We start from the raw sequence: 25960 nt of genomic DNA, 5'->3' as shown, positions 1-25960 counted from the left end.
TGGGGTCACGGGTCCTGCGGTCACCGGGGCTGGGGTCACGGGCCCTGCGGACACTGGGGCTGCGGTCACGGGCCCTGCGGTCACCGGGGCTGGTGTCACGGGCCCTGCGGTCAGGGATGCTCAGCTCCTCCTTCCCTCCCTGCAAAGCTCCGGAGATCTTCCAGTCTTTTGTCAACGGTGGGACCGGCTACTCCTTCGAGGTGGACTGGTGGTCGGTGGGGGTGATGGCCTACGAACTGCTGCGTGGATGGGTACGGAGCTCCTGCGGCCCGCGGGCTCAGTCCCCAGACCCCGAGCTAGCTGCGTCCCCCCGGGGTGGCCCCAGCTCCCAAAGGGGTGAGGCTGCCCCCACCCCCAGGTGCTCAGGGCAGTCCGTGCTTTCCGTCAGCGAGGCTGCACGCTGGAGGGGGCTGGGGGCAGGCAGAGAACCGTCCAGCAGGGCTGCCCCCTCGGGACTTCCCGTGAGGCTCGTGCGCGGGTGGGCCCCTGTGCTATCCCCGCAGCTGCCACGGCCCAGCCGGCGCTGGAGCCCCGGAGACTGGGGGCCTCGTCAGGTCACCACCTGCCCTTCCCACCTCCTCGTCGGGGCCTCCGAGGACTGTGCCCTGGAGAAGGCCCTAGGCAAGGCAGCCCCCTCTGCCCTCTGCAGCTGGTCCACCAGGCCCAGGCGCCCTGGGGGTGCTGTGCATCCTTCCCAGCCCGGTGGCAGCCTCTCGGGTCGCCTCCCCGGCTGCACTGCAGGCTTGGCCTCCTGGGCTCTTCCCTGGGCCTGCACCGGGGGCTGGGGGCAGGTAGGGCGCACCTCGGGTGGCCCTGGGTTCGGGGAGGCACCTGCTGCAGCTCTGCCTCTGCTGCCCAGAGGCCCTACGACATCCACTCGGGCAACACCGCGGAGTCCCTGGTGCAGCTGTTCAGCACCGTGAGCGTCCAGTACGTGCCCACCTGGTCCAAGGAGATGGTGGCCCTGCTGCGGAAGGTGAGCCGCCCCTCCTGGCCCTGCCTGGAGCGCAGGCCCGGACGGACACGTGGGGCTCGACAGGCATCCTGTCCCGAGGGTGGGCAGCCCGGAGGCCCTGGTCCGGAGAAGGCATCTGGTTCGCGCCTTCTGCGTCTTGTGTCCCTCTCTGGCCGGGCTTCCAGCGGTCACCCGCTCCTTGTCCTGCTGTAACAGCTCGGCCCACGTGAGCACTGGTGCAGCTGAATTTAATCCTCACGACCTGGTTGCGCGTCACAGATGCCCAGACTCAGGGCAGGTCACCCCATCGTGTGTGTTGGAGGGAGGGTGTGTGGGGCTGGGTGCCGGGGCCGCCCTGCTCTGGTCCCCTCTGCCCCATGCCTCCTGCTGGAGGTGGGCAGTCACTGGCCTTGCCAGCCCCCTGCGGGGAGCAAGCAGAGAAAACCCCAGAACCCCCGCGCATCCCAGGTCCTGAGCGTGAGTCAGCAGCGGCCCGGGGACCTCAGCCTGGTGGGGACCTCAGCCTTGTGGGGACCTGGGGCTGTGGTGTCACCACCAGAGTGCCTCCCCTGGGGTCCAGGTCCGGGCCAGGGGGCCGCTCCTCGGCTGGCCAGCCAGCTCCCCACTCGGAGAGCCATCCCTCAAGCACACTGGGGCGTCGAAGCTGGGTCAGGATGGGTGAGGGAGGGCGTGCTGGACATTTGTGGCCCGGCTCACCCCCAGCTCCCGTCTCCTGGCCCCTGGGTCCTGCTGGGCAGGTCCTGGCCCCTGCCCGGAGACCTCTGGCCCTGGAAGTGTAGCCAAGCAGCTAGAGGCCCTCCCCCAGCCCCCGAGAGGGGCTCTTAACACAGCCTTCGCCCCGCGCAGCTGTGCCCACAGCAGCCAGGTGGCTCACACGGCGGGACCTTGGCCACCGCGGGCCCAGGCCGGGGGTGAGGAGGGTCCGCACACCAGGCTGGGGAGCTTGGACTGGGTCTCTGCTGTTTCCCCCGGAAAAGGCGATGGCTGTGATGCTGGCCGCGCACGCACGGCTGCCCTGGGGCCTCCTGGGGCCGTGACAGCCACCATCCTGTCGGGCTCCAGGCGGGAGGGCAGTCAGCCAGGCTGCAGCTGCTGCCTACTGATGGCTCCAGGGAGACCTGCACCGCGGCCGGTGAGCGCCGGGCAGACCTGGGCCCGGGGCAGGCTGACCGGGGCCTTGTTCCAGCTGCTCACCGTGAACCCCAAGCACCGCGTGTCCAGCCTGCAGGACATGCAGGCGGCCCCTGCACTGGCCGATGTGCTGTGGACCGAGCTGAGTGAGAAGAAGGTGGAGCCTGGCTTCGTGCCCAACGTAAGCCCGTAGGCCCAGGGTGGACGGGGCGGGCGCGGGTGGCCGGGTGCCGGGCTCAGCACCGTCCTCCACAGAAAGGCCGCCTGCACTGCGACCCCACCTTCGAGCTGGAGGAGATGATCCTGGAGTCGCGGCCGCTGCACAAGAAGAAGAAGCGCCTGGCCAAGAACAGGTCGCGGGACAGCAGCAGGGACAGCTCCCAGTCGGTGAGCTCGGGGCCCCGCGCCCAGCCCAGCTGCTCCCTCCTCTGCAGGGGGGGCACTGGCCGTCGGGGTGTGAGGGTGCCTCCTGCCTCACCCAGCTCTGCTGTGGCTGCGTAGGGCCAGGCTCTGCCCCCGTGGTCACGGGGCCACCGGGGGCAAGCGTGCATGCCCGCTTTTGTGCATGCGTGTGCGTGCATACGTGTGGGTGCGTGTGTGCGTGTGCGTGTGGGTGTCTCTGCTTCCTCTTCGCACGAGCACACCAGTGACACTGGGTAGGACGCGTAGTGCAGGCGGCCTGCCCTTAACTTGACTGGTGGCGTCTGCAGGGACGTCGTTTCGCATTCTGAGGAACTGGGGCCAGGACCCCACCCTGGGGGACATGGTTTAACCTGTCACAGCCCCCATCCTGCCCCAGGTCAGCTGCTCTTGGAAGTGGGGGGCGTTCCCGGGGAGCAGGGGATCCAGCCTGGACCCGTCCCTGGGGTATGGCCGGTGTTCACAACACAACTAGGGCTGCGGGTGTGGATGGTGGTGATCACAGTGGGGACACTGCGTGCGCTCGGCAGTCCCCCAGCCCCCGGACCCGGCCGAGCCTGTGGGGATGTCCTGGGACGCAGCCTCTCACACCTGGGGGGCCTGTGCTGCCCCCGGCCTGGGTCCTGGGCAGAGAGATAGGCGTCAGCCTCTTCTCACTGCGGTGAAAGGCCAGGATGGGGTCTTCCCTGGAAGCCTCAATTTCTCAGTGAGAAGGTGGGTGGGCTCCCATCCCCTCCCCTGATGGCAGCCCCTGGTGCCGGCAGGGGCACTGCAGGTGTGGAGCTGTCCTTGATTTCCTGTTGGTCTGACTTTGTTCTTGCTATCAGGGTGGGAGTGATGGCTTTGAGTTCTTTATATGAAAGAGCTGAAGTTACATTTCTTATTTCTGTTTTTTATTATTGATCGATAAGTTATTTACATATTCTGCACACAAGTGCCTTAGACAGACGATTTGTAAAGATTTTCTTCTAGTCTGTGGGTTTTCTTTCTTTTTTAAAAAATAAATGTATTAATTAATTTATTGACTTTTGGCTGCACTGGGTCTTCGTTGCTGCGCGCGGGCTTTCTCTAGTTGCAGCGAGCGGGGGCTACTCTTTGTTGCGGTACGCGGGCTTCTCATTGTGGTGGCTTCTCTTGTTGCGGAGCACGGGCTGTAGGCGTGTGGGTTTCAGTAGCTGTGGCTCACGAGCTCTAGAGCACAGGCTTAGTAGTTGTGGTGCACGGGCTTAGTTGCTCCACGGCATGTGGGAGCTTCCCAGACCAGGGCTCAAACCTGTGTCCCCTGCAATGGCAGGCGGATTCTTAACCACCGCGCCACCAGGGACGTCCTGTGGGTTTTCTTTCTTCTGGTTGACACCATCTGCAGCGGAAGTGTGCTTTTGATTAAGTCCCACGTATCTGTTTCCTCTTTGTTCATTCATGCTTCTGGTGTCATTTCTAAGAAACCATTGCCTCACCTAAGGTCACAAAGAGGTACTCCTGTGTTTTCTTCTAAGTGTTTTATGTTTTTTCTCTTACATTTTGGGTGTAGGATCCGCTTCGAGTTAGTTTTATGGATAGTGTCAGGTAGGGTCCAACCTGATTCTTTTGCCTGTGGACATGCAGTCGTCCAAGCGCTGTTTGTTGAAAGAGCTCTTCTTTCTTCCGTTGAATTGCTTGGCATAATTTTCAAAAATTAATTGACCGTGAACGTAGGGGTTTATTTATGGAGTGAATGTAGGGGTTACTTACGGACTTGCAGTTCTAGTTCGCTGAGCTGTGTGTCTGTCCTGCTGGTGCCACACTGACTTGACAGTTAGAGCTCTCTGGTGAGTTTGGAGGTCAGGAAGTAAGTGTGAGTCCTCCAACCTGTTCTTTGTCGAGACGGTTCGGCTACTCTGGGTCCCTTGCATTTCCAGGGCATTTTGAGGGGTTTGGGAATTACATCTAAGTTGCTCAGCAGGTCATTTGTGACAAAGTTAGGGATTGGTGCCTGGTCCCCATGCCCAGGCCCTTTGTCACTCCCCACCTTGGGTGACACCTGGGGTCAGACGCTGTGTGTATCAGCATCGATAGACCCCGAGGATCGTGTGCACGGATTGACTCAGGCAGGGCTCCCGGAACAGCCACTCATGCAGTCGGGGTGAGGGGCAGCGTCCTCGGAGAGCAGCCTTCCCTTCAGGGACCTGAGCGCGGGTTACGCTCTGGGGAAGCGGCCTTTCCTGCCCCTGCACCCAGCACCCAGTCAGCGAAAGGCCCCAGAGGGATAGACATTTCCGTGGCTTCCTGACTCTGTGCGGCAAAGGGTCCAAAAGCCCACAGCAGGTCGCTGGACCACACGCACGTGACATTGCAAGGAAAGGCGCCGGAGCCGGACGGGGTGCACAGCGCAGCCCCAGCTCCCTGCTGACAGCACAGCCCGTGGCTCGGGAAGGAGGGGTCCCTGGGGCACGTCACTGTGCACACCGTCTACCTCTAACGCTGCCCAGACCCTCCGAGCGGCTCCTTGGGCAGGAGTGTCTCTTGTCCTTGGAGAACCTGGGTGCGGAAGGGTGAGATGAACCGCAGCCCCTCCCCCCCCCCACCCCCCCGCCGCAGACAGCGTCTCTCCATCCCCCCTCCCCACTCTAGCACCTCCTCACCCTCAGATGGCACCTCTTCCGGTCTGCATGCATCAGGGGCTCACCTCCTGGCGTGACCTCGGCCCTCGTCCCTGAGTGGCCTGAGCTTCCGGTCCAGAAGTGGCTCCGGCCGGAGTTTGTGCACCTGTCCGTTTTTCATCAGCACTGAGCCAGGGTTGATGGACCCGTTGTAAGTTGAAAATATCATAAGTCAATATGCACTTACGATCCCTCACCTGCCAAGCATCGCAGCTCAGTCCGGCCTGCCTTATACGTGCTTAGAACGCTCCGGGCAGAATCATCTAACACACAGTCTATTTTATAATAAAGTGTTGACTGTCTCATGTAAATGATCAAATGCTGTACTGAAAATGAAAACCAGAATGGCTGTCTGGGTCCCTTGTGGTCGTGGGGCTGAGCTGGAGCTGCAGCCCCTGCCCAGCATCACAGGAGAGGATCGGACCGCGTGTCGCTAGCCCGGGAAAAGATCAAAGTTCAGAATTCGAAGTACGGTTTCTGCTACCTGCATATCACTTTCACACCACTGTGAAGTCAAAAGGTCGTTTGCTGAACCATCATAACTGGGGACTGGCTTTATACTGTGTTAGTCCTAGGTGAATGCAAAATACCAACCCTCTTTGCTGATGGGATCGGAAAGAATGTGTGTGTCTAGTCAGTGGCTGCACGCCACACACCAGCAGCTGTGTCATCTGTTCTGGTAAAGCGTCCGCTTCAGGCTCAGCGGTGGCGCTCGGGCCACCACTAGGTTAAATCTGTCCCAGTTCCCCTCTCCTGCCACGAGCCGTCTGATCTTTGCAGGGCCAGGCTCATGAATTCAACGGGAAAACAATGGAAGCAGCATCCTTGGGTCCCCACAGGTAAAGGCAAAGCCTCAGACGTCCCTCGCAGTGGCACCTGTCACTGCTGTTCCACTCTGGGTGTGGGTTTGTTTTCTATTTCTTGTCTCGGCTGGTTTGTTGAGAGGTGGTAGAGTTTCAGGAGCTATCACTGGGCTTTTCCATGATAATAGCTGTTACTCCACAGGTCAAGGTACTAATCTGAGAATTCTGCTAGATGCCAAATACATCGGTCTTGGTTATGCAGGCAGCAGCTAGGGGGCGGTAGCCACTGGGTAGGCTAAGATGGACGTGGGCCAAGGGTTAGCGCAGACCCTGTCTCCAACAGACCTCTAAACGGCCGGGCGTTTCCCCGCTCCTGTGTGCAGACATGAGGGAAGTGGTCATAGATACCTTTGGGAGGGGCTGAGGGTATGGCTGCCGTGTACACTTTCTGTGAATTAGCCTGGGCCTTCCCTACAGGGAGCCTGCCCCTCCTTCAGCCCATGGGTCTAGGTCTGAGAACCGAATTCAATGTGGAAATGAGAAAAAGAATTGTGACCTTCCATCAAGGTGGCCGACGCCAGCCTTCTGCTCCCGCACCCTTGATCTTACTGTGTGTGTGTGTGTGTGCGCGCACGCGCGTGCAAGCACTGGCTGTCCGTCTCTGACCCCTGGGAGTGCCGTGATCTGTCGAACATCGTCCACATCCCTGGGGGTGGGGGTGCCCTGCGTGCCACTCTAACCTGGAGGCCTGTTGCGGCAGCCCCACCCCCCTTAGTGCGGCTGAGTAGGCAAGGTTACGGCTTCCACTGTTCTGGGTCCCGTCATCACCTCCTCTCGGGGCTCGGTCCTGGAGCAGAACCTCCTGAACAAGACAGACGCCACTGAGCTTCCCCAGGGCACCGTGCCCCCCCCCCCCCAGCTCATTCCTTGTCATCTGGCTGGAAGGAGTGTCCTTCGGGCCCTCCAGAGGAACACGGTCATCTGATGGGTCCGTGGGTCTTTATACTTGAGTCTGTTGACGCACTCCAGCTGCCCAGTCCTCTGAGACTTTGACGCGCCCGCCACCCCCCCGGCATTCTCCCAAGGCCGTTCTGAACCTTCCGGACTCTTCACCTGGGCCGTCATTTTTTCCATGTTTCCACGTTGCAGTGTATTAGGACCCACACACGTCAGGGGCTCTTGCCAGGGAATTAGACCCAAGTCTTGGAAGAGCAGACTCTCCCTTGTCCAGCCACATAGCCCCACCCCCAGGCCCCTCCCAGGCCCGTCCTGCCGGTTCGTTGAGTAACACCTTCCTTACCAGCAGGCTGCGCGCCTGCGCAGTTGCGAGGGGTGCACGTGACGAGGGGGGCAGGGGGGGCAGGGCTTGAGCGGGCGAGTGCTGTGTCTCGCCTGCTGTGGTTGCAGCTCTGCGTCGTCCGCAGGAGTTGGGGTGGAGGCATCACTCTCCTCCAGCGGGCGAGAGGCCCTCCCGCGGGCTCGGGAGTGCAGGGGCGTAGGGTTAACGTGCCCACGAACATCCCCTCGGGTGGCCCCTCCCACGTCGCAGAGGCCCACTCCTTCCCTATCAGGGCCTTACATTTGATGCAGGAAACTTCAAGGCTGTGAGTCCAGCGTTCTCTGAAGTTCCGCTGCTCGGACGTCTCAGCCTGTCTCCAGCTCCCTGTCGGGGCTGCGGGATGGAGCGTCTCCACATTGCGGCTGGCTGGGGCTGCTGCTTGGCCGCCCCGAGCCCGTGGCTCACACACCCATGGGGCCAGGCGCGACCACCCTGACCCGCAGTCCCAGTGCGTCCCCTCCACTTGCACCCTCTCCCGACACACCTGAGGCGAGGGTCTTAGCGGTTGGGGTCTCACGCCCGCCAGGGCCCTTCAGCACTCCTTGCATCTGGCCAGGGCGGGACCCAACTCCAGAACCCCATGCTGAGCGTCTGCTTCTTGGGACAGCTCCTGCCGGGGACCTTCTTAGTCAGGTTCCCCGGAGCCAGACCCTCAGATAGGATTTGTGTACCAGGCTCAAGTGACCAGGAGGACCTGGTGTGTGCGGGGGAGGGGAGGGAACCAAGCCCGGTGTGGCTTCCACACGAGTCTGGCTCTGCACACACTGCAACCACCCTGAGATAGGGGCCGGGCATCCTTCTGTCTCTGGCTAAGGGTCACCTGGAGATACAAATTCCCATGCACTCCGGCTGCCGAAACAGCCCAAAGGCAGGCTCCTCAGAGAGGGGGAGGCCACAGAGCAGAAGCGGGCCAGGGGTGCCCAGGAGCTCACCTGAGGGATGCGAGGGAACCTGGCGGGGTCTGCTGCGCTCATTTTTGTGTCTTTCTGACTAACAGGAGAATGACTACCTTCAGGACTGCCTTGATGCCATCCAGCAAGACTTTGTGATTTTTAATAGAGAAAAGTGAGTGTGCGTGCTGGGGGCCAGTAATGGGGGCAGAAAGGACTTTGGGGAATTGGGCCTCGGTTTTCTTGGCCACTGCAGCCACGTGGCGTCAGCGGGGCTGGGAAGCCTGATCCCTGCCCTCCTCGGGGTCTCTGAGCAGTGGCCCTGGGGGAGAGGGTGGGAGGTCCCTGTTCAGGCTTCTGGGGGAAGGGCTCGTTGGGCACTTTCAGCCAATGGCCAGAGTCTCCTGGGCAGACGCTGGGTGGACCTGCCCAGCTGAGGGCAGACGACTTCCTGGGCGGCCCCTGCAGTCACAACTCCCACCCCTCACTCGGTTATTCAGGCCTGTGGGGCAGAAAGGGCAGAGCTGGCTGGCAGGGAGATATGACAGGCCACAAATAGACACCCAAGACACCTGCCACAGTGGAGGGAGGCGGCCCAGTGCTGTGGGGCCCGAGAGGAGGAGGAGTGGGGCGAGGCCAGAGGACTTCCTGGAGGAGGCGGCTCTGGCCTGGCAAGTGAGCAGGATTAGCTGGTGCTCTGTCCTGCCTCAGTGACCAGGACGACGTGTGGACACTGGTTTAGGACAGTGGCCATCGTCCTGGGGGTCAAGCCTGCGTAGTAATGGGACCTGGCCAGGGCCTCAGTGACCAGGACGACGTGTGGACACTGGTTTAGGACAGTGGCCATCATCCTGGAGGTCAAGCCTGCGTAGTGATGGGACCTGGCCAGGCGCTTTGTTCCAGAATTGCTGACCTGCAGAACCTGCGCTTAAACTAGGCCCCCTTTAGCTTCTGGCTGGAAATGGGCTGAGACTTGCCAGCCCTGCCACTCCGAGACCGAGGGCCACGAACGGCCAGACAGAGGGTGCTGGGCTGGAACGCCCCGTGTGCCCGCACGCCCTGTTGAGCCAGTGTGGCTGGAGGAGCTTCTGCCCAGGCAGAGATGCCCAGCATGTGTCCGTGTTCCTGCGGGACCCACTCCAGGAGTCCCTGGACAGGCCCTGCGCCAGCGAGCAGCGTCCGGGGCTGCCGGCAAGGCCGCGTCAAGGCCCTCCCTGTGTCTCCCCCCAGGCTGAAGAGGAGCCAGGACCCCACGAGCGAGCCCCTGCCCGCACCTGAGCCCGGGGAGGGCACAGAGGCCTTGGCAGACGGCGAGGGGGCGCGCTCGGCCCTGCGTGTGTGCGGTACCATTTGCCCCTCGGCCGGGAGCGGCTAGGCGGCCCCTGCCCACGGCGTCAGCTCAGGTCACGCCGGGGACTCGGGGCCTCCAGAGGGACCCGGCGGCGGGCGGAGGCCCAGCATCGACTTTCCCACGGAGCGGCCCGGCGGGTCCAGGCCCAGGTCCAGGCCAGCGGCTCCCGCTGCACCCCGGCTGGACTTTCCCTGGACGGTCTGACCACTGAGGCTGCCCTCCGGCTCTCGGCAGCACGTGGTGACAAGAGGCTGTGGGTGTGGCCAAGAGCAGTGGGCGCGGAGGGCGGGGCCACCCGGGCGATGGCGGAGGGAAGCACGTGGCCCCCACGCGGGCTCTCCTGGTGGCCCCCCAATGGGCCGCGTGGTTGGACGGGCACCCTGGTCTCCTGCCACCTGCTGTACATAGCCCGCCTCGCCCGGCCGTGCCGCCTGGAGCCGGGGTGGGGGTGGGGGGGGCAGCCCAGGGGCTGCTCGGCTCCTGTCCATCAAGGGGGGAGGGGTGTGGGCGTGAAGAGTGTTTTATAGAGATACAGACCATTCTGGTAATTTCTGCTGTGTTCCTGTATAGTTTCCACCTCTGAGAAAAACAACATGAGAACCATGGTGTTGGCTGTTTTGCACGTTCTGTGCCTGCTGCGTTACAGAGAACGTTCGTCTGGGAGTCGGGGCGGTGCCTGCTGGGGCAGGGCCTCCCCAGAGCCCCGGTCCTCAGCCTTGGGGTGGATGCCCATCTCCTGCCCCCGGCGCCTTAAGGCCGCTGCAGGGTTGAGGGGCAGGTGGTACCTGTCAGAGGGCAGGGGCACCTGGGGCAGAACCGCGAAATCGACAAGGACCTGCGCACCCACAGATTGGAACAGCTCACGGCCCTCGCTCACCCAGGTGCAGGGAGTTAGGGTCAGCAGGACAGCACAGCGAGCCCACACGGGGGCACATGGGCCCAGGTAGCACCGGAGCGCCAGGGTCCAGAGGTGGGCGGTACTGCAGGATGCCCTGTGGCGGTGCCGATCCCCAGAGAAAGTTCTGGGTGGAGACTTGGTGATGTCAGAGGCAGGAACTGGGCAGGGGGTAGGTTTGGGGTTTTGTATAAACTCATATTTTACATGGGTTTTTGTGTACATCTAAGTGCGTTTTTGAGGCCCGAGGGGACAGCATTGCCTATCTCCTGAGTCGGTGGCAGGGATGTGGGTGTGGTCTGGCTCCCCGATCACCCTGTCTCCCTCTGGGGGAGGGGGACACTGGTGCCGTGAACACTGGCCTCAGTGGAGCCCCAGGAATCCAGCTCTGAGGCCACACTGACCAAACAAACCTGAACCAGAGGGAGCCCCCGGGAGTGCTGCAGGACCACCAGGACGGACCATCTCCGGGGGCTGCCCTGGTCCAGCACAGCACATGGAAGGCCCAGATTCAAAGATGGGGCTGTTCCTATCCCCCCAGGGAGCATGACCAGAAGTGGATGCCTGGGCAGGGCCCAGAGTGCCTGGCCGTGTGAGGGGGGCGGGGCTGCCCCTGACCCTTCCTGGTGCTCTTGGGGTGAAGACCCCTCCTGGGAGCGTCCCACATCTGGGGGACTGGCGCCGTTTTTATGAGAAGAGGGGTTCTGGTGCAGCTCAGTCCATGGGTCTGGATCAGAACCCTGGGCTGCTCTGCCTTACGGGAGCAGAATGTAGGCTACACCTCCCCCCGCTGCTGCCCGCTGGAGGTGTGAGCTCATCGTGCTGTTCCTGGCGGGTCCCCAGGGGTCACGCTGCCCCCAACCTGCTGGGCTGGCTTGGGCCCATCAAGTAGAATGTAGGCGGGCATTCTCCCAACCACCCCTCCCCCTCTGAATGTCTGGCTGTCTCTGACCTGCAGGCCTGGGGCCCCTTCCCTGAGAGGCAGAGAGCCTCCCTATGGTTCGGACCCAGCCCTGCCCGTGCCCGGAGGCCAAGCACAGCTGGCCCTGCAGGTGGTCTCGAGGTCCGGCCTCACAGTCAGCTCGAAGCCAGGCCAGGGGGCTGCAGGGCACTCCCCAGCATCCCAAGCGTGAACCCCCAGGGGATGGCGCAGGGGTAGAGAAGTCGGGGCTCTCCACACGCCGGCGGCTTCCAGCCCAGATGCCTTTAATTGACTTGAGTCACATGGACTGGGGCACAGTGCTGCTGGGCTGTGGGTGGCAGGCAGGCTCCTGGCTACAGGCGTCCTCACCACACAAGTCTGCTGTTCTAGTGAACTCCCGCGACGCGCACTCAGTAAAAGGAAAGCATCTCAGCTAAAGGGCCCTAGAGTGCCCTGGGCGGGCTCGACGGAAGCAGAGGGTTGGCCCCTGGACAGGTGTACAGGCGAATCTGCGGAAGTCCTGCCGGCAGCTGCCCTACACTGTGTTCCTGGTGGGTCCCTGGAGTCACAGCAGCTCTGGGCAGGGCCGGGGCGCTCCTGCCTGCGCTAAGGCACACAGGGACGGGCTGCACCTCTGCCCGTGGGAGCGGGTGGCAGAGTTGGGGGTCCTCAGGGCAATGATTCCTGATAGGGACGAGGGCAAAACACCCCCAGCCTTTCGTCCTGGCCCAGCTGCCCTGGGCATCCTAGGAGGCCCCTGTCTTCCTGAGGCGCCTGGCACCCGGGCTCAGGGCCACCTGAGCTGTCCCCGCCACCATGTCCAGCCTCCTTGCCCTGGCAGTGAAACCTCCCCAAATTCAGCCTCTCCTGCGGGGGCTCCTGGTGACAGGACCTGGGACCCCAAGAAGAGAGTTTTTGGGGAGGGGAAGGTAAGGCCAGGCACCTTTCAAAATAGGTTCAACGAAGGGAAGGGAACAGAGGGGAGTGGCTGTCGCCCACAGGCACGCCTGCCGCTGGCACGAGCAGCACCTAGGACAGGGATGTGATGTTGGAGCGGCCGCCAGGTGGCGCCATGATCTTCTGAGCCGTGCGCCTGGCGATATGGTCATCGGCCTGAGAGCCTGTGGGGAAGCCAGGAGTGGAAGTGGCGCTGGGGAGGTGACGCAAACAGGCCACACCCGCGAGGCCAGGGATGCGGAGCCACAGCCCCACACGGCAGGCCCCCCACGCTCCCCGACGGCCCTGGCAGCTCAGCCAGGCCACCGGTCAGGCACTCCCACCACTGAGGCCTCAGATGAGCAGACAAGCGAGGCCAGGTGTGCATGCGGCCAGAGACTGGAGGTCAAGGTTGACCCTCTGGGAATCCGGTCCGGAGGAGCAGAGGCTGGGCCAGTCCTGCTTGCCCCGCCCGTGGGTCTTGCCCCGCACCGACCCCCATGATGGGAGAAGGCTGCCTTTAGCCTTTAGGACGATGCTGGATTCCAAAGGGGACCCGCCCCTGGCCCTACATCCCCAGGGGGCAGGCAGGGACGTCCATCACCTCAATAGGGAGGCTGAGACAGGATGTCAGGGGCTGGTGGGCCCCCAACCAAGGGCTGGGAAGAGAGAGGGAGGGTCTGGCTCCGTGTGCAGGGAGAGCCTGGGGCTCAGGGCTTCTCTTAGAATCCTAGCATGCTGGGAGCACAGCTGAGACCCTGATCAGAGGCCTGAGCCTGGTGGCTGCACGCTGGGCCCCCAGAGCCCTTGAAGCCCCCAGGCCCCATCCTTATGCACCTCACATGTGTGCCTCTGCGCTATGGGGCAGTGAGGGGCTGGAGGCTGGACTACCACGTGGTCCTCGGGTCCCACAGACACTGGGCTCAACTCACCAGACAGACTGAACCCCGACTGGTGCAGGTTGCGAACGGGTGGGACTGAGATCTTCCCCGGGCAGGACACGCGGGCCTGCACACCAGCCCCTGGCTTGGTAGGCACCATCACCTCGTGGACCAGCCCGTCGTAGAGGCCTCGGGGCACGCCGTGGATCTCTGCCAGCTGTGGGCCGAGAGGCTGGCATGAGGGGGTGCTGCGCGGGCCCCGGGCTCGAGGGCAGGGGGCTCCCCGCCAACAGGGGTGACAACCCGCGAGTGTGGACACGTACCTCCCTCCCCCGCGGCTGGGCAGCAGTGCCCCAAGCTGTAGGAGATGCTCGGACAGGGGTGGCCTGTGGAGGAGGCTCCTTTTGGAATCAGAAACTGGTCCCAACATAGTCCCTGCCTCCTCAGTACCCACCGTACTGTGGCCCCCCATGCAGCCCCCGCTGTGTTCCTGAGGAAGCCCTGAGGTGGTGGCCCTGCGTCCTGCCCTCCCTGAAAATGGACCCCAGAGGCAGAGGCCCTTCCCAGTGGCCACCATGACGGACCAACAGTCCGAGGGTTGAGGCAAAGCCTTCAGCTGTGCTTGTGTCTGCAGCTGGCACCTGCCTGGGGATTTGTGGCTTACACTCGTGACTGTGCGGCTGAACCCAGCCCCAAGGGCCTCTGACCAGATCCTGCCCTGCAGGGGTCACAGTGGGGCAGGGGCGCAGGGCAAGAGCGATTGTGGGGTGTGGAGTTCTGCAGATTCGGGTCTGCCCCCATCACCCCGGGTGTGCGACGGGGAGCCGTCCCCTCTCCCTGCTCCATGCTGCGGCTGTATGTGGGGCTGGCCTGCCACCTCACGGAGCTTCCCAGTGGCCAATGCCCAGGGGTGCCCCGGACCTCACCCCAAGGGGTGCGATGCCCAGCCCTCTGCCCTGGACCCTGCCCCTCAGCCCTGCTCGAACCCTGAGAGAGGAGGGGGCGGTGTGCCCAGGTCAGATGTGGGCAGCAGCCGTGGTGTGGGCCCTGTAGCCTGAGACAGAAGCGTCTACGAGTTAGGGCAGCCTCCGCTCTCCTTTCCCGGGAAGGAGACCAGCACCTGGCCCTCAGCCCAGCCCGAAAGCCATCCCTCCTCATACGAGCTCAGACAACGTCTTTAGTCTAGAAAACTGGAAACAGGGCTGGGATAAAGCACACCAGAGTGTACAGTAACCACGTGTGCAGCTGTGTGTGTGTGTGTGTGTGTGCCTGTGCGCATGCGTGAACCACCTGTGCGTGCAGCGCAGGGCCTGGGTGGACACCTGGTGCATCCACCAGACTCAGCGGGCAGCTGGCCAAGCCCGCGTGGGAAGACGAGGGCTCACAACTTCCAAGTTCATGGATGCCGTGTAAACCACGTGTTCTCCTTCCTTAATTTATTAACATCTACGTCTGCTCCCGGGGAAATCCTGGGCGGGTTCTGCTAGCCTTAGTGGCAGTGTACCTGGAGGGTGGCTACGAGGCGTTTTTTCTGCTTCACACCCACGCTTTCTACAGTGACACGGGCTGCCTGGTAACTAACGCGGGCGAAGCACCGCTAAGAAGCGCCCGGAGCAATGGGGCCGCTGTGCTTTCCCGACAGTGGCCGTGGGCAGGGCTGACCCGGAGGAGGCCTGAGAGCTCATGCCCACCCGCCTGCCGGGCTCAGGCCTTACCCTGTTGCGAGCCTTTATCCTTTTGTAGACGAAGTCGGGGAAGGTCTTCCGCGGAATAAAGCGGCCAGCCCCGGGGGTGACGAACAGGGCCCCGTCCTCCAGCACGACCCTGCCCTGACTTATGACCACCACGGGGGCTCCTCGGCACTCGACGCCTTCGAAAATGTTGTACTCCACGTTCTGGGGAGAACAGCCAGGGGCTGCTCAGCGTTCTCCTGATCCAGGACTCCTGAGCAGGGCGCCCACTCGGCCGGGCCGGGATTCAGAGGGCAGTGGCCGCCGCGCCCTGCACCCCTGCCCCTGAGGCATGGTTCTCAGGAGCACAGAGCATTCCTGGAGGAGCCGGCAGAGGGCTCACCCTCCCGCCTCCGCTGCTCTGCCCACCCCCCAGGAAGGCTGCAGGGCTCCCCAGGCCCCCGACCCCGACATGGGCCCAGGCTTCTCTCACCAGGTGGTGGCTCTGGGCAGAGATGACTTTCGTGGCCTTGGGGTTCCATATGACCAGGTCGGCGTCGGCGCCTACGGCCACCCGTCCCTTCCTTGGGTAAAAATTGAAGATTTTGGCTGCATTTGTACTGGTCACAGCAACAAACTCATTCTCGTCCATCTTCCCTGAGGCCTGAGAAGTAAGAGGCGGAGGTGAGTCGGGAGGGTGCCCTTCCTGACCGCAGGCAGGGTCTGGTCTCGGGGCTCTTGTGTGGAGGTGGCCCCTGTCCCCTAGGCCGCGTGTCGTGTGCCTCAGTCGTGCCTGCAGGTCTGGTTCTTCCTGGGCACCAAGCTGGTCTCCACGCTCACTTTGTGGGCAAATGGAAGCTGATGCTTCCACGATGATGTCTGTGTCCCCAAAGGACGCGACCATCCCCCTGGGGTGGCCAGGAGCCTGGGGTCAGGGCCTCAGCTCAGGGAAGGGCTCAGGACTGGGGCTGGGGTCATGGGGGCAGAGGCCGTGGGCAGGACCCTCCGAGCGAGATGGATGTCTGAGGAAATCTCAGGCCTCCTAGGGACACGTTGCGGAGTGTAACTCCACCAGGGCAGGGACCCCGCTCTCCTTGGGTCGTGTGCATTAGGACCACAAGCAAATGTCTAGGGAGCCCTGGATGGCAAGGCTGGGGGGACAACACCCTGGGGCCCACGAGCCCCGACCTCTGCTCTGGTGGATCTGCCGCTCAAGGGGCTTCCCTCTCTGATGAACAGGCAGCATTCTGTGGGGAGGACCCTGCGTCCCCACTTCTGCACCCACCACGCATTTCTCCCAGACCACAGACATGCGCTCCTCCACGCCGTTGGTGCCCTCGGGGATGAGCGTGAAGTTGTCCCTGCCGACGGCCTTCTGGGCAGTGGTGAAGGTGCAGTGGGCACTGCCGGTCACCTGGAGGTCCCCGCTGAGGAGAGCCGGAGTCAGAGCCCAGAGGGGCCTGTCCTTCCTGAGCCGCCAAAGGCCCAGCTGGCTCCACCCCTACCCAGCTGCTCGGCCCACGGGGGAGTGGGGGAGAGGTTGTCAGAGAGGTCAGAGCTGGGGCCTCGGGGCGCAGGTGGGAGGGCAAGGACCCCGGTGTGGAGTCTCCGGACGCAAGAGGCCTGGAGCTGCCGGCGGGCACAGGCCAGGCCAGGGCGAGGGGCACGTAGGCAGCTCCCTACCTGGACAGCAGGGAGGCGAGGTGGTCTGCAGTGCTGGGGTCCGGGTTGAGGGGGGGTGACGTGACGAAGGCTGCGGCCTTGGCCCAGTTCTTGCCCCAGTAGTGGGAGCCGTCGGTGCCCAGGCCGGCGGTGATGGGCTCCCCGACCACGACCACACCTGCAGTGAGGCCGTGAGGGGCACTGCCGGCCCCCATGTCCCCAGACCCAGACAGGGCCTGGGAACGCCCCCCTGACCCGGCCTGCATCGTGGGGTGGGTCTGGCCCTGTGGTCCCAGGGCTGACGCAAACTGCCCCTCGATCCCCCAAGCCTTTTGGGACAGCTTTTCCCCTGCTCTGGGGGCGCCCGGCCCAGGCCACCTGGGGCTCCCTAAGTGGGTCCTCTGTCCCTGCTGCCTCACACCCCTGCTGGGCCCACAGGCTGCAGTGAGTCACCGTCAACTGACTGCCCGGCCTGCCTGGCCACAGCCTCTGTGCAAGGACCTGGCTCCGTCAGTGACCCCTTGCCTCCTCCATGGCCTGGGCTTCCAGGGCCAGAGGGCATCCAGCCCTCGGGACCCGCACCCCAGCTCCTGGACGCAGGACGTGTCCAGCGGACAGTAACATGGGCCCCCAGGGTCAGCTGGGCCAAGCTCCCTTACACGACATGAGGATCTACTCTCATGCACCATTCACACCACACACACACACACACACACACGCCACACACATTGCGCACAGACACATGCACACACGGAGCACAGCTCTGACACTCACTTCTGTGCAAACAGGGCCACTAGGCCTCACTTTTGCTTCAAGGCCCCCCAGTGCTCCACTGCTGTTTGGACAAGAGGGGAGACTCAGGCCACCCACCCCACACAAGCACCAGGTGCCCACATCTCCTGCCGGCCACAGCCCTGGTGACCCCGCACCAGAGGCCACCCCACCATGAAGGGGCTGGCAGGGCAGCCACTGCGTCCCCGTGGGGTCTGCCTGCGCTGAGCCTCTGTCCAGCTGGCCCAGCCCCGGGAAGCTGAGGACGTGACAGACCCCCAGAGAGACCCTGGCCCCGCGCCCCGGTCCGGGCCACCACTCACCTCTGCGCTTGGCTTGGGCGATCACGTCGGCCGCAGCCTTGCTCATCACCTTGGTGACGTACAGGGGACAGTTGGCCTGCTTGGCTACGGTGACAGCGCGGTACACGGCCTCAGCCTCCACCTGGGGATGGGGGCACTCAGGCCACACGAGAACACTAGGGCCTCCTGACCAGTATGGGCATGAGATGCCCCCGGACCACCCATGGATCCCGGGCCCAGAGGGAGCACCCCTGGGTGGGTGAGGACCCCAGCCTGGGGCTCGGTGCCCAGAATCTGGGCCGACCCATGCAGACCCCAGGGCTGACCACGCCACCTTCTTGGCCTCGCATAAAGGCCTCAGGGTGACCAGTAGTAGGAGGGGAGGTGAGCCTTGATTCACGCCTCCAGACGAGGACAGAGGGATCACAGCCCTGCCGGGACCACGGGGCCAGACCCAACCCCTGATGGATGCCCAGTCGGGGGAGTGTTCCCAGCAAGCTCACACCTACCTCCTCTGGACGGCTGAGCACGTGGCCCTCGGGGCCGGTGATGCCGAGTTCCAGCAGCCGCTTCTGCTCCTAAATACACACCACGTTCCAGCCTGGACACAGCCCAGGACACCCTGACCCTGAGACGACCCGTGCTCCCCGAGATGAGCCCAGACTTCCAGGCCCCTGAGGATCACCAATCCCAGAGAACTCAGAATGGAGCAGACGGGTCCCGAAGCGGAGTGACTCCAGCGCCCCCAATTACAGATGAGGGAACGGGGTTTGCAAAGGGCAAGGACTTGCCCAAGGTCGTAGGCCCCCTAAGTGAGGGGACAAGACCCCACAGCCTTGCCTGCCGTGTTGTTTCCCCAGTGGGTGAGGGTCGGGGGCGTGCGCGTCGGGGTGTGCGTGGCGGGGGCATGCGCGGCGCAGCGTGCGTGGCGGAGGCATGCGCGGCGGGGGCGTGCTGTCGCGGAGTGTGCGGCGGGGGCATGCGCGTCGGGGAGTGCGTGGCGGGGGCATGCGCGGCGGGGAGTGCGTGTTTCGGAGTGTGGTTGGGGAGTGTGCGGCGGGGTGTGCGTGGCGGGGGCATGCGCGGCGGGAGAGTGTGGTCGGGGGCGTGTGCGTCGGGGGCGTGCGTGTGGGGGAGTGTGGTCGGGGACGTGCGCGGCGGGGAGTGCGGTCGCGGGCATGCGCGGCAGCGGCGTGCGCGGCGGGTTGTGCGTGGCGGCTGTGCACAGTCGGGGACGGGGCTTCTTCTTGGACAAGCTCACTCATACTACAGGTCTGAGCCACAGCACCCTACGGTGTAAACGAGCTTCGGCGTGGAGAATGGGGGAGCAGAATCCCACCGACCCCCTAATAAGCCTCCCCGGCACTCGCGGCCCAGCGTCCTGAACACTAAGCATGACCCACGACGTCTCCTGCCGGGCCTGGCCTCGAACCCTGGAAGCACATACAGTACCCGATGCCCGGAACCCCACATGCCCCTCCTGAGTGTCACCACCCTCCCGTTGAACTTGGGAGGGGCAGAGCCCTACGGGTCCCAGGAAGCTTCTCTGTGGGTCTGGAATGTTGGGGAGGTGGCCGTGTGTGTGCGACCTCCCGCCAGGTCCCCAGGAGGCCTGGAAGCTCCTGGGCGCCCCACCCAACCTGCACCTGTGGGCGGACGGGAAAACGGGGTGAGAAGCAGAGGCTGGGGGCACCCCCCTCACAGCCCTGGGCCCACAGGGAAGGTGGGGGCGTGCGCAGCAGGGCCAGGCACCCCCCAGGCAGCTTGGGGCGCGACTGAGGACAGCGCCACTAACCCAACAGGTGTGCTCATGGGAGGGGCCTCAGTCCAGGGGGCGGAGGGCTCGGAGACCCCAGTCTCGGCACCCCTCACCAAGAAGCAACACTTTGATTTCGGAGAATTTTTTTTTTTTTTTGGCCACACCACGAAGCATAGGAGCTCCGCCACCAACCAGGGATGGAACCTGCGCCCCCTGCGGTGGAAGTGCAGAATCGCATCCACTGGATCGCCAGGGAAGTCCCTGGTTTTGGAGGCTTTTTGATCAGAAGTGTGATGATCATGGAAAAATCTGTTATGGCCTAGAGCCCCCCAGACTCCCTGACGCCCTGCCTGCTTGCCCTTTGACCTGGGCAAGCCATTTAATGGGTCAAGTTCCAGGTTCCCTCCGTCAGGGTTTGTGGGATCAGTGCTCACACCCAAGTGGGCAGGGGTCACCCCGCCAGCCCCGCCCACACCTCGTCCACGATGTCGCCGTTCTCCGCGTGCACTTGGGCCACGGCTCCCAGGTCCCGGATGACACTGAAGATCTCGTACATCTGGGGAGAGGCACATGGGCAGTGTGAGGCTGTGTGTCTCCCATCCACAGCAGCCTGAGACACCTGCTCGCTCCCCCACTCGGCACCTGGCCTTACCTGGCCGTCCGTGCACTGGTACCTGTCCTTGTATGCCATGAAGACCAGGAAGGAGTTCACACCTGGGGGGAGGCAGGAGAGGTGGATGCCAGGAGCCTCCACTGCTCCCTGAGCTCCAGGGGCCCCACCAGCTGGCCTGGTGGCCCTGGGGGACCAGCCCCACACTCTCCCGGGCCGGGATGGGGACAGAGTCACCCCGGCGCCTCCCGCTCCTCGAGCTCTGGGGTCAGGAACCAATTGTTCCCCAGTGGCAGAGCCAGGTGAGACCCCGCCCCCCACCCGCTAACCCCCCATGGCCCCTGGGAGCCCCGGGAGCCCCGTGCCCCCTGGATGGAAGGGAGCTGTGAGCTGCAGGCTCGCTGCCTGAGCTCCACCCGGGCTGCACAGGAGCCCCTCCCGCACTGGGCGCCGGGGTGGCCCTCATGTTGGCCACCTGGCCTGCGGGCCTTGGTGGCACCTGCCAGGTCCCGCTCACAGCGCCCGCTCAGGCCCTCAGGAAAAGCAGAAGGAACAGGACCGGCTGCCCGCGGCGTCAGGGGCCCATCAGGCCAGGGTCGAGCTCTCCTGTGCTGTGTGGACTCGGGACCAGCTGGGGACTCACCTGACCCCCCGACCATCCAAACCAGCGGCGCGCGGCCCCTCCCTCCTCCCTGTCATCTCGCTGGGTCGAAAGTGCGAACTTGAGCAAAGGCACGCGGGGGAAACTGTCACCCAGTGCCACACGAGCCGACCCCCCAGGTGACAACCCGCCCCAGGGCGCCTGGTGGAGGCTACTGGTCAGCATGCAGGCCCGTCCCTGGACTCCACGCAGCAGGCCAGGACCAGCGCCCTGCCCCGGCAGGAGGGTGGTGGCGGCAGGTGCCTGGTTTCTACCTCTGCTCGGAGCTGCAAGGCCGCAGGCCTCCCGATCCTGTTAAGGAACAACCCGGGTGGCGGAGCCACTGCCTGGAATGAGGTGCAGAGGCTGAGAGCCCCCTGCCCATCCCCAGGTTGGGGGTCCTAAATGCCAAAGGCTACTGGTGTGAGGACCGTCGCTCTTTGGGAAATGGCCTCCAGGAACCTCCCTGCCTCCCTCGGAGGTACAGTGGGGCGGGTGGCAGCGTCTCCTGTGGGGAGGGCCCTGTGGCCTCCAGGGCCCGGGCCAGGGGTCTGCAGCCAGCACCCCCCATCTCAGCCTCTCCAGCTCCTCTCCCGGCTGTGCGCTAGGCCCACCCTCAAAGCCAGTCGCCGGAGCTCAGTTACGACGTCCAGCTAACTTGTCAAATCCTCTATAAACTCTGATGTGGTTTCAGCTTCAGGGCTTTTGATTAAAAAAAAAATTAAGCCTCATCTGTAAACCGTCCTGTTTCAGTTGAGGCAGCAGTAGGTTTTATTTTATTTTGATTTTTTTTGGCAGTAGGTTTTAAGGCATCTCCTTCTAAAGGCTCTTAAGATGCTAAGAAGGCTTATAGCGCTTACCCTTCATCCAGGGCCAAGACACAAGGGGACCGAGGTGACAGCTGTGACTGCTGCGTCCTCTTTTCCTTTAAGTCTTTACTGAATTTTCTTACAATATTGCTTCTGTTTTACGTTTTGGTTTTTTGACCGCGAGGCATGTGGGATCTTAGCTCCCCAACTAGGGATCCAACCCGCACCCCCTGCACTGGAAGGTGAAGGCTTAACCACTGGGCCTCCAGGGAGGTCCCTGCTGTGTCCTCTTGTGAGGACAACAGCTACGGGATGCGTCCCCAGACTCGGACGCAGGTGACCTCTCAGCCTAGCAGATCTTCGAATGGCTCTTGTCCAACTTTCTCCCAGCTCGTGACCACCTGCCCCGGGCTCAGGTGCACACGGCGTCCACCCGAGGCCGGGGAAGCCAGGCCCTGCAGCTGCCCTTCCGCCCGGCCGGGCGTCCCGCTCACCCTTGTCCTTCACCAGGGCCTCCAGCTCCTCCCTGGTGCTCTCGTGCCAGCGGGGGATGTCCACGTGCAGGGAGTAGTCGCAGCAGGCTCCACGGTCCGCCCTCTCCCGCCACTGCTCGTAGGCTGCCAGCAGGCTCACACCCGTGTCGGGGAACACGTGGTCCACTGTGGGGACAGCGTGGTCAGCTGAGCCCCCCACCCGTGCCACTGGAACCACCTGGGCCTCCAAGGGAGAGTGGCTTCGTGTTCCCAGGAAACCAGGAAGCACGTCTGAGAAAAGCAGAGAAGAGGCCTCATACCCAACGCCGGGCTGAGGCTGCTGGGAACCTGCCCGTCGGTTCTGTCCAAAGAGGCGTCTCCCGCCTCTCGTCCCCAGCGTCTCTCTGAGCAGAGGGGAGGCCCTCACTCTCCAGTGGACACCCCGCAAAGAGCCCAGCGGTAGTTTAGGCCTCCACCTCCTGCACAGGCCTGGCCTGAGTGAGCTGCCCCTGGAGGGGGAGGGGCGGCACCACTGTCCGTGGCGCTGGACCCGCGAGCCTGCCCACAGCAGTGCACGGGGCTGGCTTCCCTCCTGCCTCACTGGCCGCACAGCCGTCGAGCGGTGCTCCCACCCCACCCCCCGGGGAAACTGGGAACGCACGTGGACACTGCACCGTCACCCCACCCTGCCGGCAACCCCGCGTCCAAGGTCCAAACCCCGCTCGCAGCCTCTGCCAGGTGCAGGGAAAGAGCTGGGAGTGCGGTGGCCGGGGGGGGCGGGGGGGAGGCACACCGCCCGGGGTTACAGGCAAATGCCGTGCCTTCCTGCAGCGCGCCCGCACGTGGGCCCTCTGCTTCCCACAGCTCAGGTCACGAGCCCAGGGCCCCGCCCTGCAGGCCGCTCACAGCTCCAGCCTGGAGCTGCGGGCGGCTCCGCCTAGGCCAGCCCTGCCCTGCAGCATCTCTGTCCTCACGGCCGGTCTGATGCCTCAGCACCAGCAGGCGCAGGTGACATAACCACGAGGGCGCCTGCTCAGCCCGGGGGGCCACCAATGACAAGCAGGACCAAGGGCCTGAAATCGCAACTCGCGATTTAATCAGACTAAAAGGTGGACCATTGTTGGGTTTTTCCTTCCACGTCGTAGTTCAGTAAACCACACCAGGCCAGGATGTTGCAACATCTAAATGTCACTCGTGAAGTAGCCCAGGGTCCCCAGAGCAGCCTTTCCCGGTGGCACACAGACACAGCAAAGCTACGACATGCACCCGCTTGCTCCATCCTCCGCCCGCTTCCTCTTGCCTCTGACAGATCAGGGAGGCGAGACGTGTCTAAAAGAGAGCTGCGTTGCCTGAAGTCACAGCCAGGCGCAGCCGGGGCTGGACTGGGTGTGTTAGGCCAGGTCCAACCTAGTGGACGTGTCTGTGCTCGGGACTGCGGAGTTGATGGCGCTCAAGGCCACGGGAGGAGGGCTGCACGCTGGTGCCTCTTCCTGGCCCCTGCGCTGGCCACGAGCAAGTTCGTGGGGTGCAAGTGAATTCACCTCACAAGCTGTTAACTGGGGCTTCTCTGCCCAGCTCAGGGGGTTGTACGAGGAGAGCACGGAGCTGAGACTCATCAGGATGGCGCTCGTGCCCTGGCACAGGGTCGGCACTAAAGAAACGGTACCTCTGGGGCTTGTTGATAGGGTAATGGTATTTTTCATCATCGCTTTCCTAAAACACAGGCTCCGTCTTTAGCTCTTTTGACACGGGCAGGGAGTTTCTGCAAACCAAGCCTCACAGGGTGTGAGGTTCAGGGGCAAATGTGTCTGACATTTCAGGCAACACGACCCCTGCACTTGGGTTTTCCAAACCTGGTCCTTAGCCAGCTGCTAGCTTCCCGGGAAATAACAAATTACTGGGCGTACACCCCTGTGCTCCCGTGGAAATCCCAGGCGCGCTCCAGAGCTGGCCCAGGCAGCACGACTCAGGATGAGGGACAGGGTTAGACAGGCACTCAAGGATTTCTTAGAATGAGATGTAATAAAGGGAAAGAGGCCTGAGAAAAACACCATCAGGGAAAGCTCTTCCTGCGACATGCAAACCTGCCAGAGGACCACGGGCTGGGATGGACACTCCCCACAGGAGACACTCACATATCATGGTGGTCCCTCCTGCCAGGGCGGCCTTGGTCCCCTGGCAGAAGTCATCGGCTGGGGTCATGCCCAGGACGGGCATCTGCAGCCTTGTGTGGACGTCCACTCCGCCCGGCAGGACCATCAGGCCGTGAGCATCAATCGTTTTCATGCCCCCAGGGATAATGAGGTTTTCTCCAATTTGTCTGGAAGCAACAGAGATTTCGCTGGTTAGGAAGAGACCTGAGCAAACGTGAACAGGCTCCTGGCAATGATGCAGAGCCGGGACTCTTGCCCTTGGGCTCTTGTCCCTGAGGAAAAGGGCGATACGGCCAAGACTTGACCAGCCCACACTCTGGGGCTCAGGACCGTCAACACGGAGGAGCCAACCCTGTGCCGGTCACTTAGGTGTCCACTCGCTGCTTATTGACCAGAGGCTGGAGCTGCTCCTTTGTTTTGTTTTGTTCCTGCCGCGTGGCATGTGGGAACTCAGTTCCCGACCAGGGATCGAACGCGCACCCCCTGCATTGGGAGCGTGGAGTCTTAACCACTGGACAGCCAGGGAAGTCCCTGGAGCTACCTGACAGGCACGAGCAGACAAGCTGATAGGTGTGGTCGATAAGCATTTATTAAACACCTACTTTGAGCCCCACACCGTACTGAAGCTGTGTTAACAAAGAAACGAGGAAGCCATCGTTCCGCTCTCTGAGGCTTCACTGAAGGCTCAGGTTGGGCAAAAGCTATTTCCAGGGAACGAGCTTTTGGGAAAGAAAGAACCATTCACATGGATCTCGCCCAAAAGTAAACTTCTGGGTAGTGTGTGATCAACGTGTGACCATGAAGATATCTGAGGTAGAAACTCACTTTATCAAACCGTCCTCCACATACAGGTCAGCGTAAAAGGACTGGTCATCATTCACGATCCTCCCGCCTCTGATCAGAAGGCGGTCACTCTATCAGAAACAAAGAAATGGGTAAGTTTCCTCCCAACTAAGTGACTCAACAGTATCTTGAGCAGAAGCTTTACCCTGGGATCAGGACGGAAACATTCAGGCACACTTGTGGGCACGAAATCCAGCACACACCAAGGGCGGGCAGAGGGTGCCCCGAGACGGTGGCCCTTGGGGGCAGCTGCCTACGGGCCCTGCACGTGACCTGCAAACACAGGTCAGGCAGTCCGGCCTCGCCAAAGGCACAGGGTGTACGACCAGCTAGCTCCCTGCTTCACCACGGCAAAGCCGAGGCGGTGCGAACAGCAGTGCCGTGAACCACGCGTACATCTTCACACCCGTTGCCTAATTTGTAAAGCCCAGGCCGAGGGCGGAGGTGGACCACATCTCACACGCCCCTGCTGGCCTGGAAGGTCTGCCCTACTCGTCCACCCACAGAGGCGGCTCCGGCTGACAGCTGGGGCGGGCTCCTTCCAGAATCTCTGTGCCCTGAGGCAGTGCCGGCAGGCAGGGGCCCTACCGCTGGGGAGGGAGACAGACATCACACACATGGCCGTCACAGATGGTGACAGACGCAAGAGCACAAAGCAGGTGACGTGACAGCGTGATGGGAGACAGGCCTGGCTGCCTCAGGGACCGAGAAGGGCCTGTCAGAGGAGCTAAAACTGGAGGTGACTCAAGCTCAGGCCAGGGCACAGCCCATGCAAAGGCCCTGAGGCAGGAAAGAGTCTGGTTGATGCAGGAGAGGAAACGAGGCGGAGTGGAGGGGGTGGGGGGAATGGGAGGTGGGTAGGAGTGGGGCATGCTGGACTTGGGGAATCAGTGGGCCGCCACCTGGGAGGCCTTAAGCTGGGGTTTAAATGATCGTACAGAGTTCACATTAGCCTGTTGTAGAGAGCAGCCCGTGGTGTTCAAGGATGGAGACAGGGCCATGGCTGGAGTGGGGTCTGATGTGGTCTGGGTGAGACGTGGGGCCCCGGGCCGGCATTGGGGGCGGGTGAGAGATGGACTCCAGGG

At 63.0% G+C, this 25960-nt stretch overlaps 2 protein-coding genes across 2 annotated transcripts in view; one reads left to right on the top strand and one right to left on the bottom strand.

Annotated features, from left to right (window-relative positions):
* Positions 1-9978, top strand: part of STK32C (serine/threonine kinase 32C) — a gene marked incomplete at its 5' end in the record, with an annotated part of 86129 nt that extends 76151 nt beyond the window's left edge. The window contains 6 exons of the mRNA XM_029244828.1: positions 115-251; positions 860-976; positions 2163-2288; positions 2363-2494; positions 8306-8373; positions 9429-9978. Of these exons, the coding sequence (XP_029100661.1) occupies positions 115-251; positions 860-976; positions 2163-2288; positions 2363-2494; positions 8306-8373; positions 9429-9573 (725 nt within the window). The remainder of the gene's footprint in view (positions 1-114; positions 252-859; positions 977-2162; positions 2289-2362; positions 2495-8305; positions 8374-9428) is intronic.
* A 1656-nt stretch (positions 9979-11634) lies between these two features.
* DPYSL4 (dihydropyrimidinase like 4) overlaps positions 11635-25960 on the bottom strand; it is a 16994-nt gene continuing 2668 nt past the window's right edge. The window contains exons 2-14 of the mRNA XM_029245522.1: positions 24858-24946; positions 24015-24199; positions 21901-22065; positions 20000-20061; positions 19823-19903; positions 18098-18166; positions 17610-17730; positions 16537-16693; positions 16139-16280; positions 15347-15517; positions 14899-15078; positions 13235-13400; positions 11635-12487 (exon numbers count right to left, since the gene is read on the bottom strand). Of these exons, the coding sequence (XP_029101355.1) occupies positions 12396-12487; positions 13235-13400; positions 14899-15078; positions 15347-15517; positions 16139-16280; positions 16537-16693; positions 17610-17730; positions 18098-18166; positions 19823-19903; positions 20000-20061; positions 21901-22065; positions 24015-24199; positions 24858-24946 (1680 nt within the window). The 3' untranslated portion in view covers positions 11635-12395. The remainder of the gene's footprint in view (positions 12488-13234; positions 13401-14898; positions 15079-15346; positions 15518-16138; positions 16281-16536; positions 16694-17609; positions 17731-18097; positions 18167-19822; positions 19904-19999; positions 20062-21900; positions 22066-24014; positions 24200-24857; positions 24947-25960) is intronic.

The sequence above is a fragment of the Monodon monoceros genome, unplaced genomic scaffold, assembly GCF_005190385.1.
Source record: "Monodon monoceros isolate NGI ecotype Baffin Bay Population unplaced genomic scaffold, NGI_Narwhal_1 Super_Scaffold_4, whole genome shotgun sequence".
NCBI classification, from domain to species: domain Eukaryota; kingdom Metazoa; phylum Chordata; class Mammalia; order Artiodactyla; family Monodontidae; genus Monodon; species Monodon monoceros.
The sequence above is the reverse complement of the archived record's forward strand: the minus strand, read 5'-3'. Positions and strand labels throughout refer to the sequence as shown.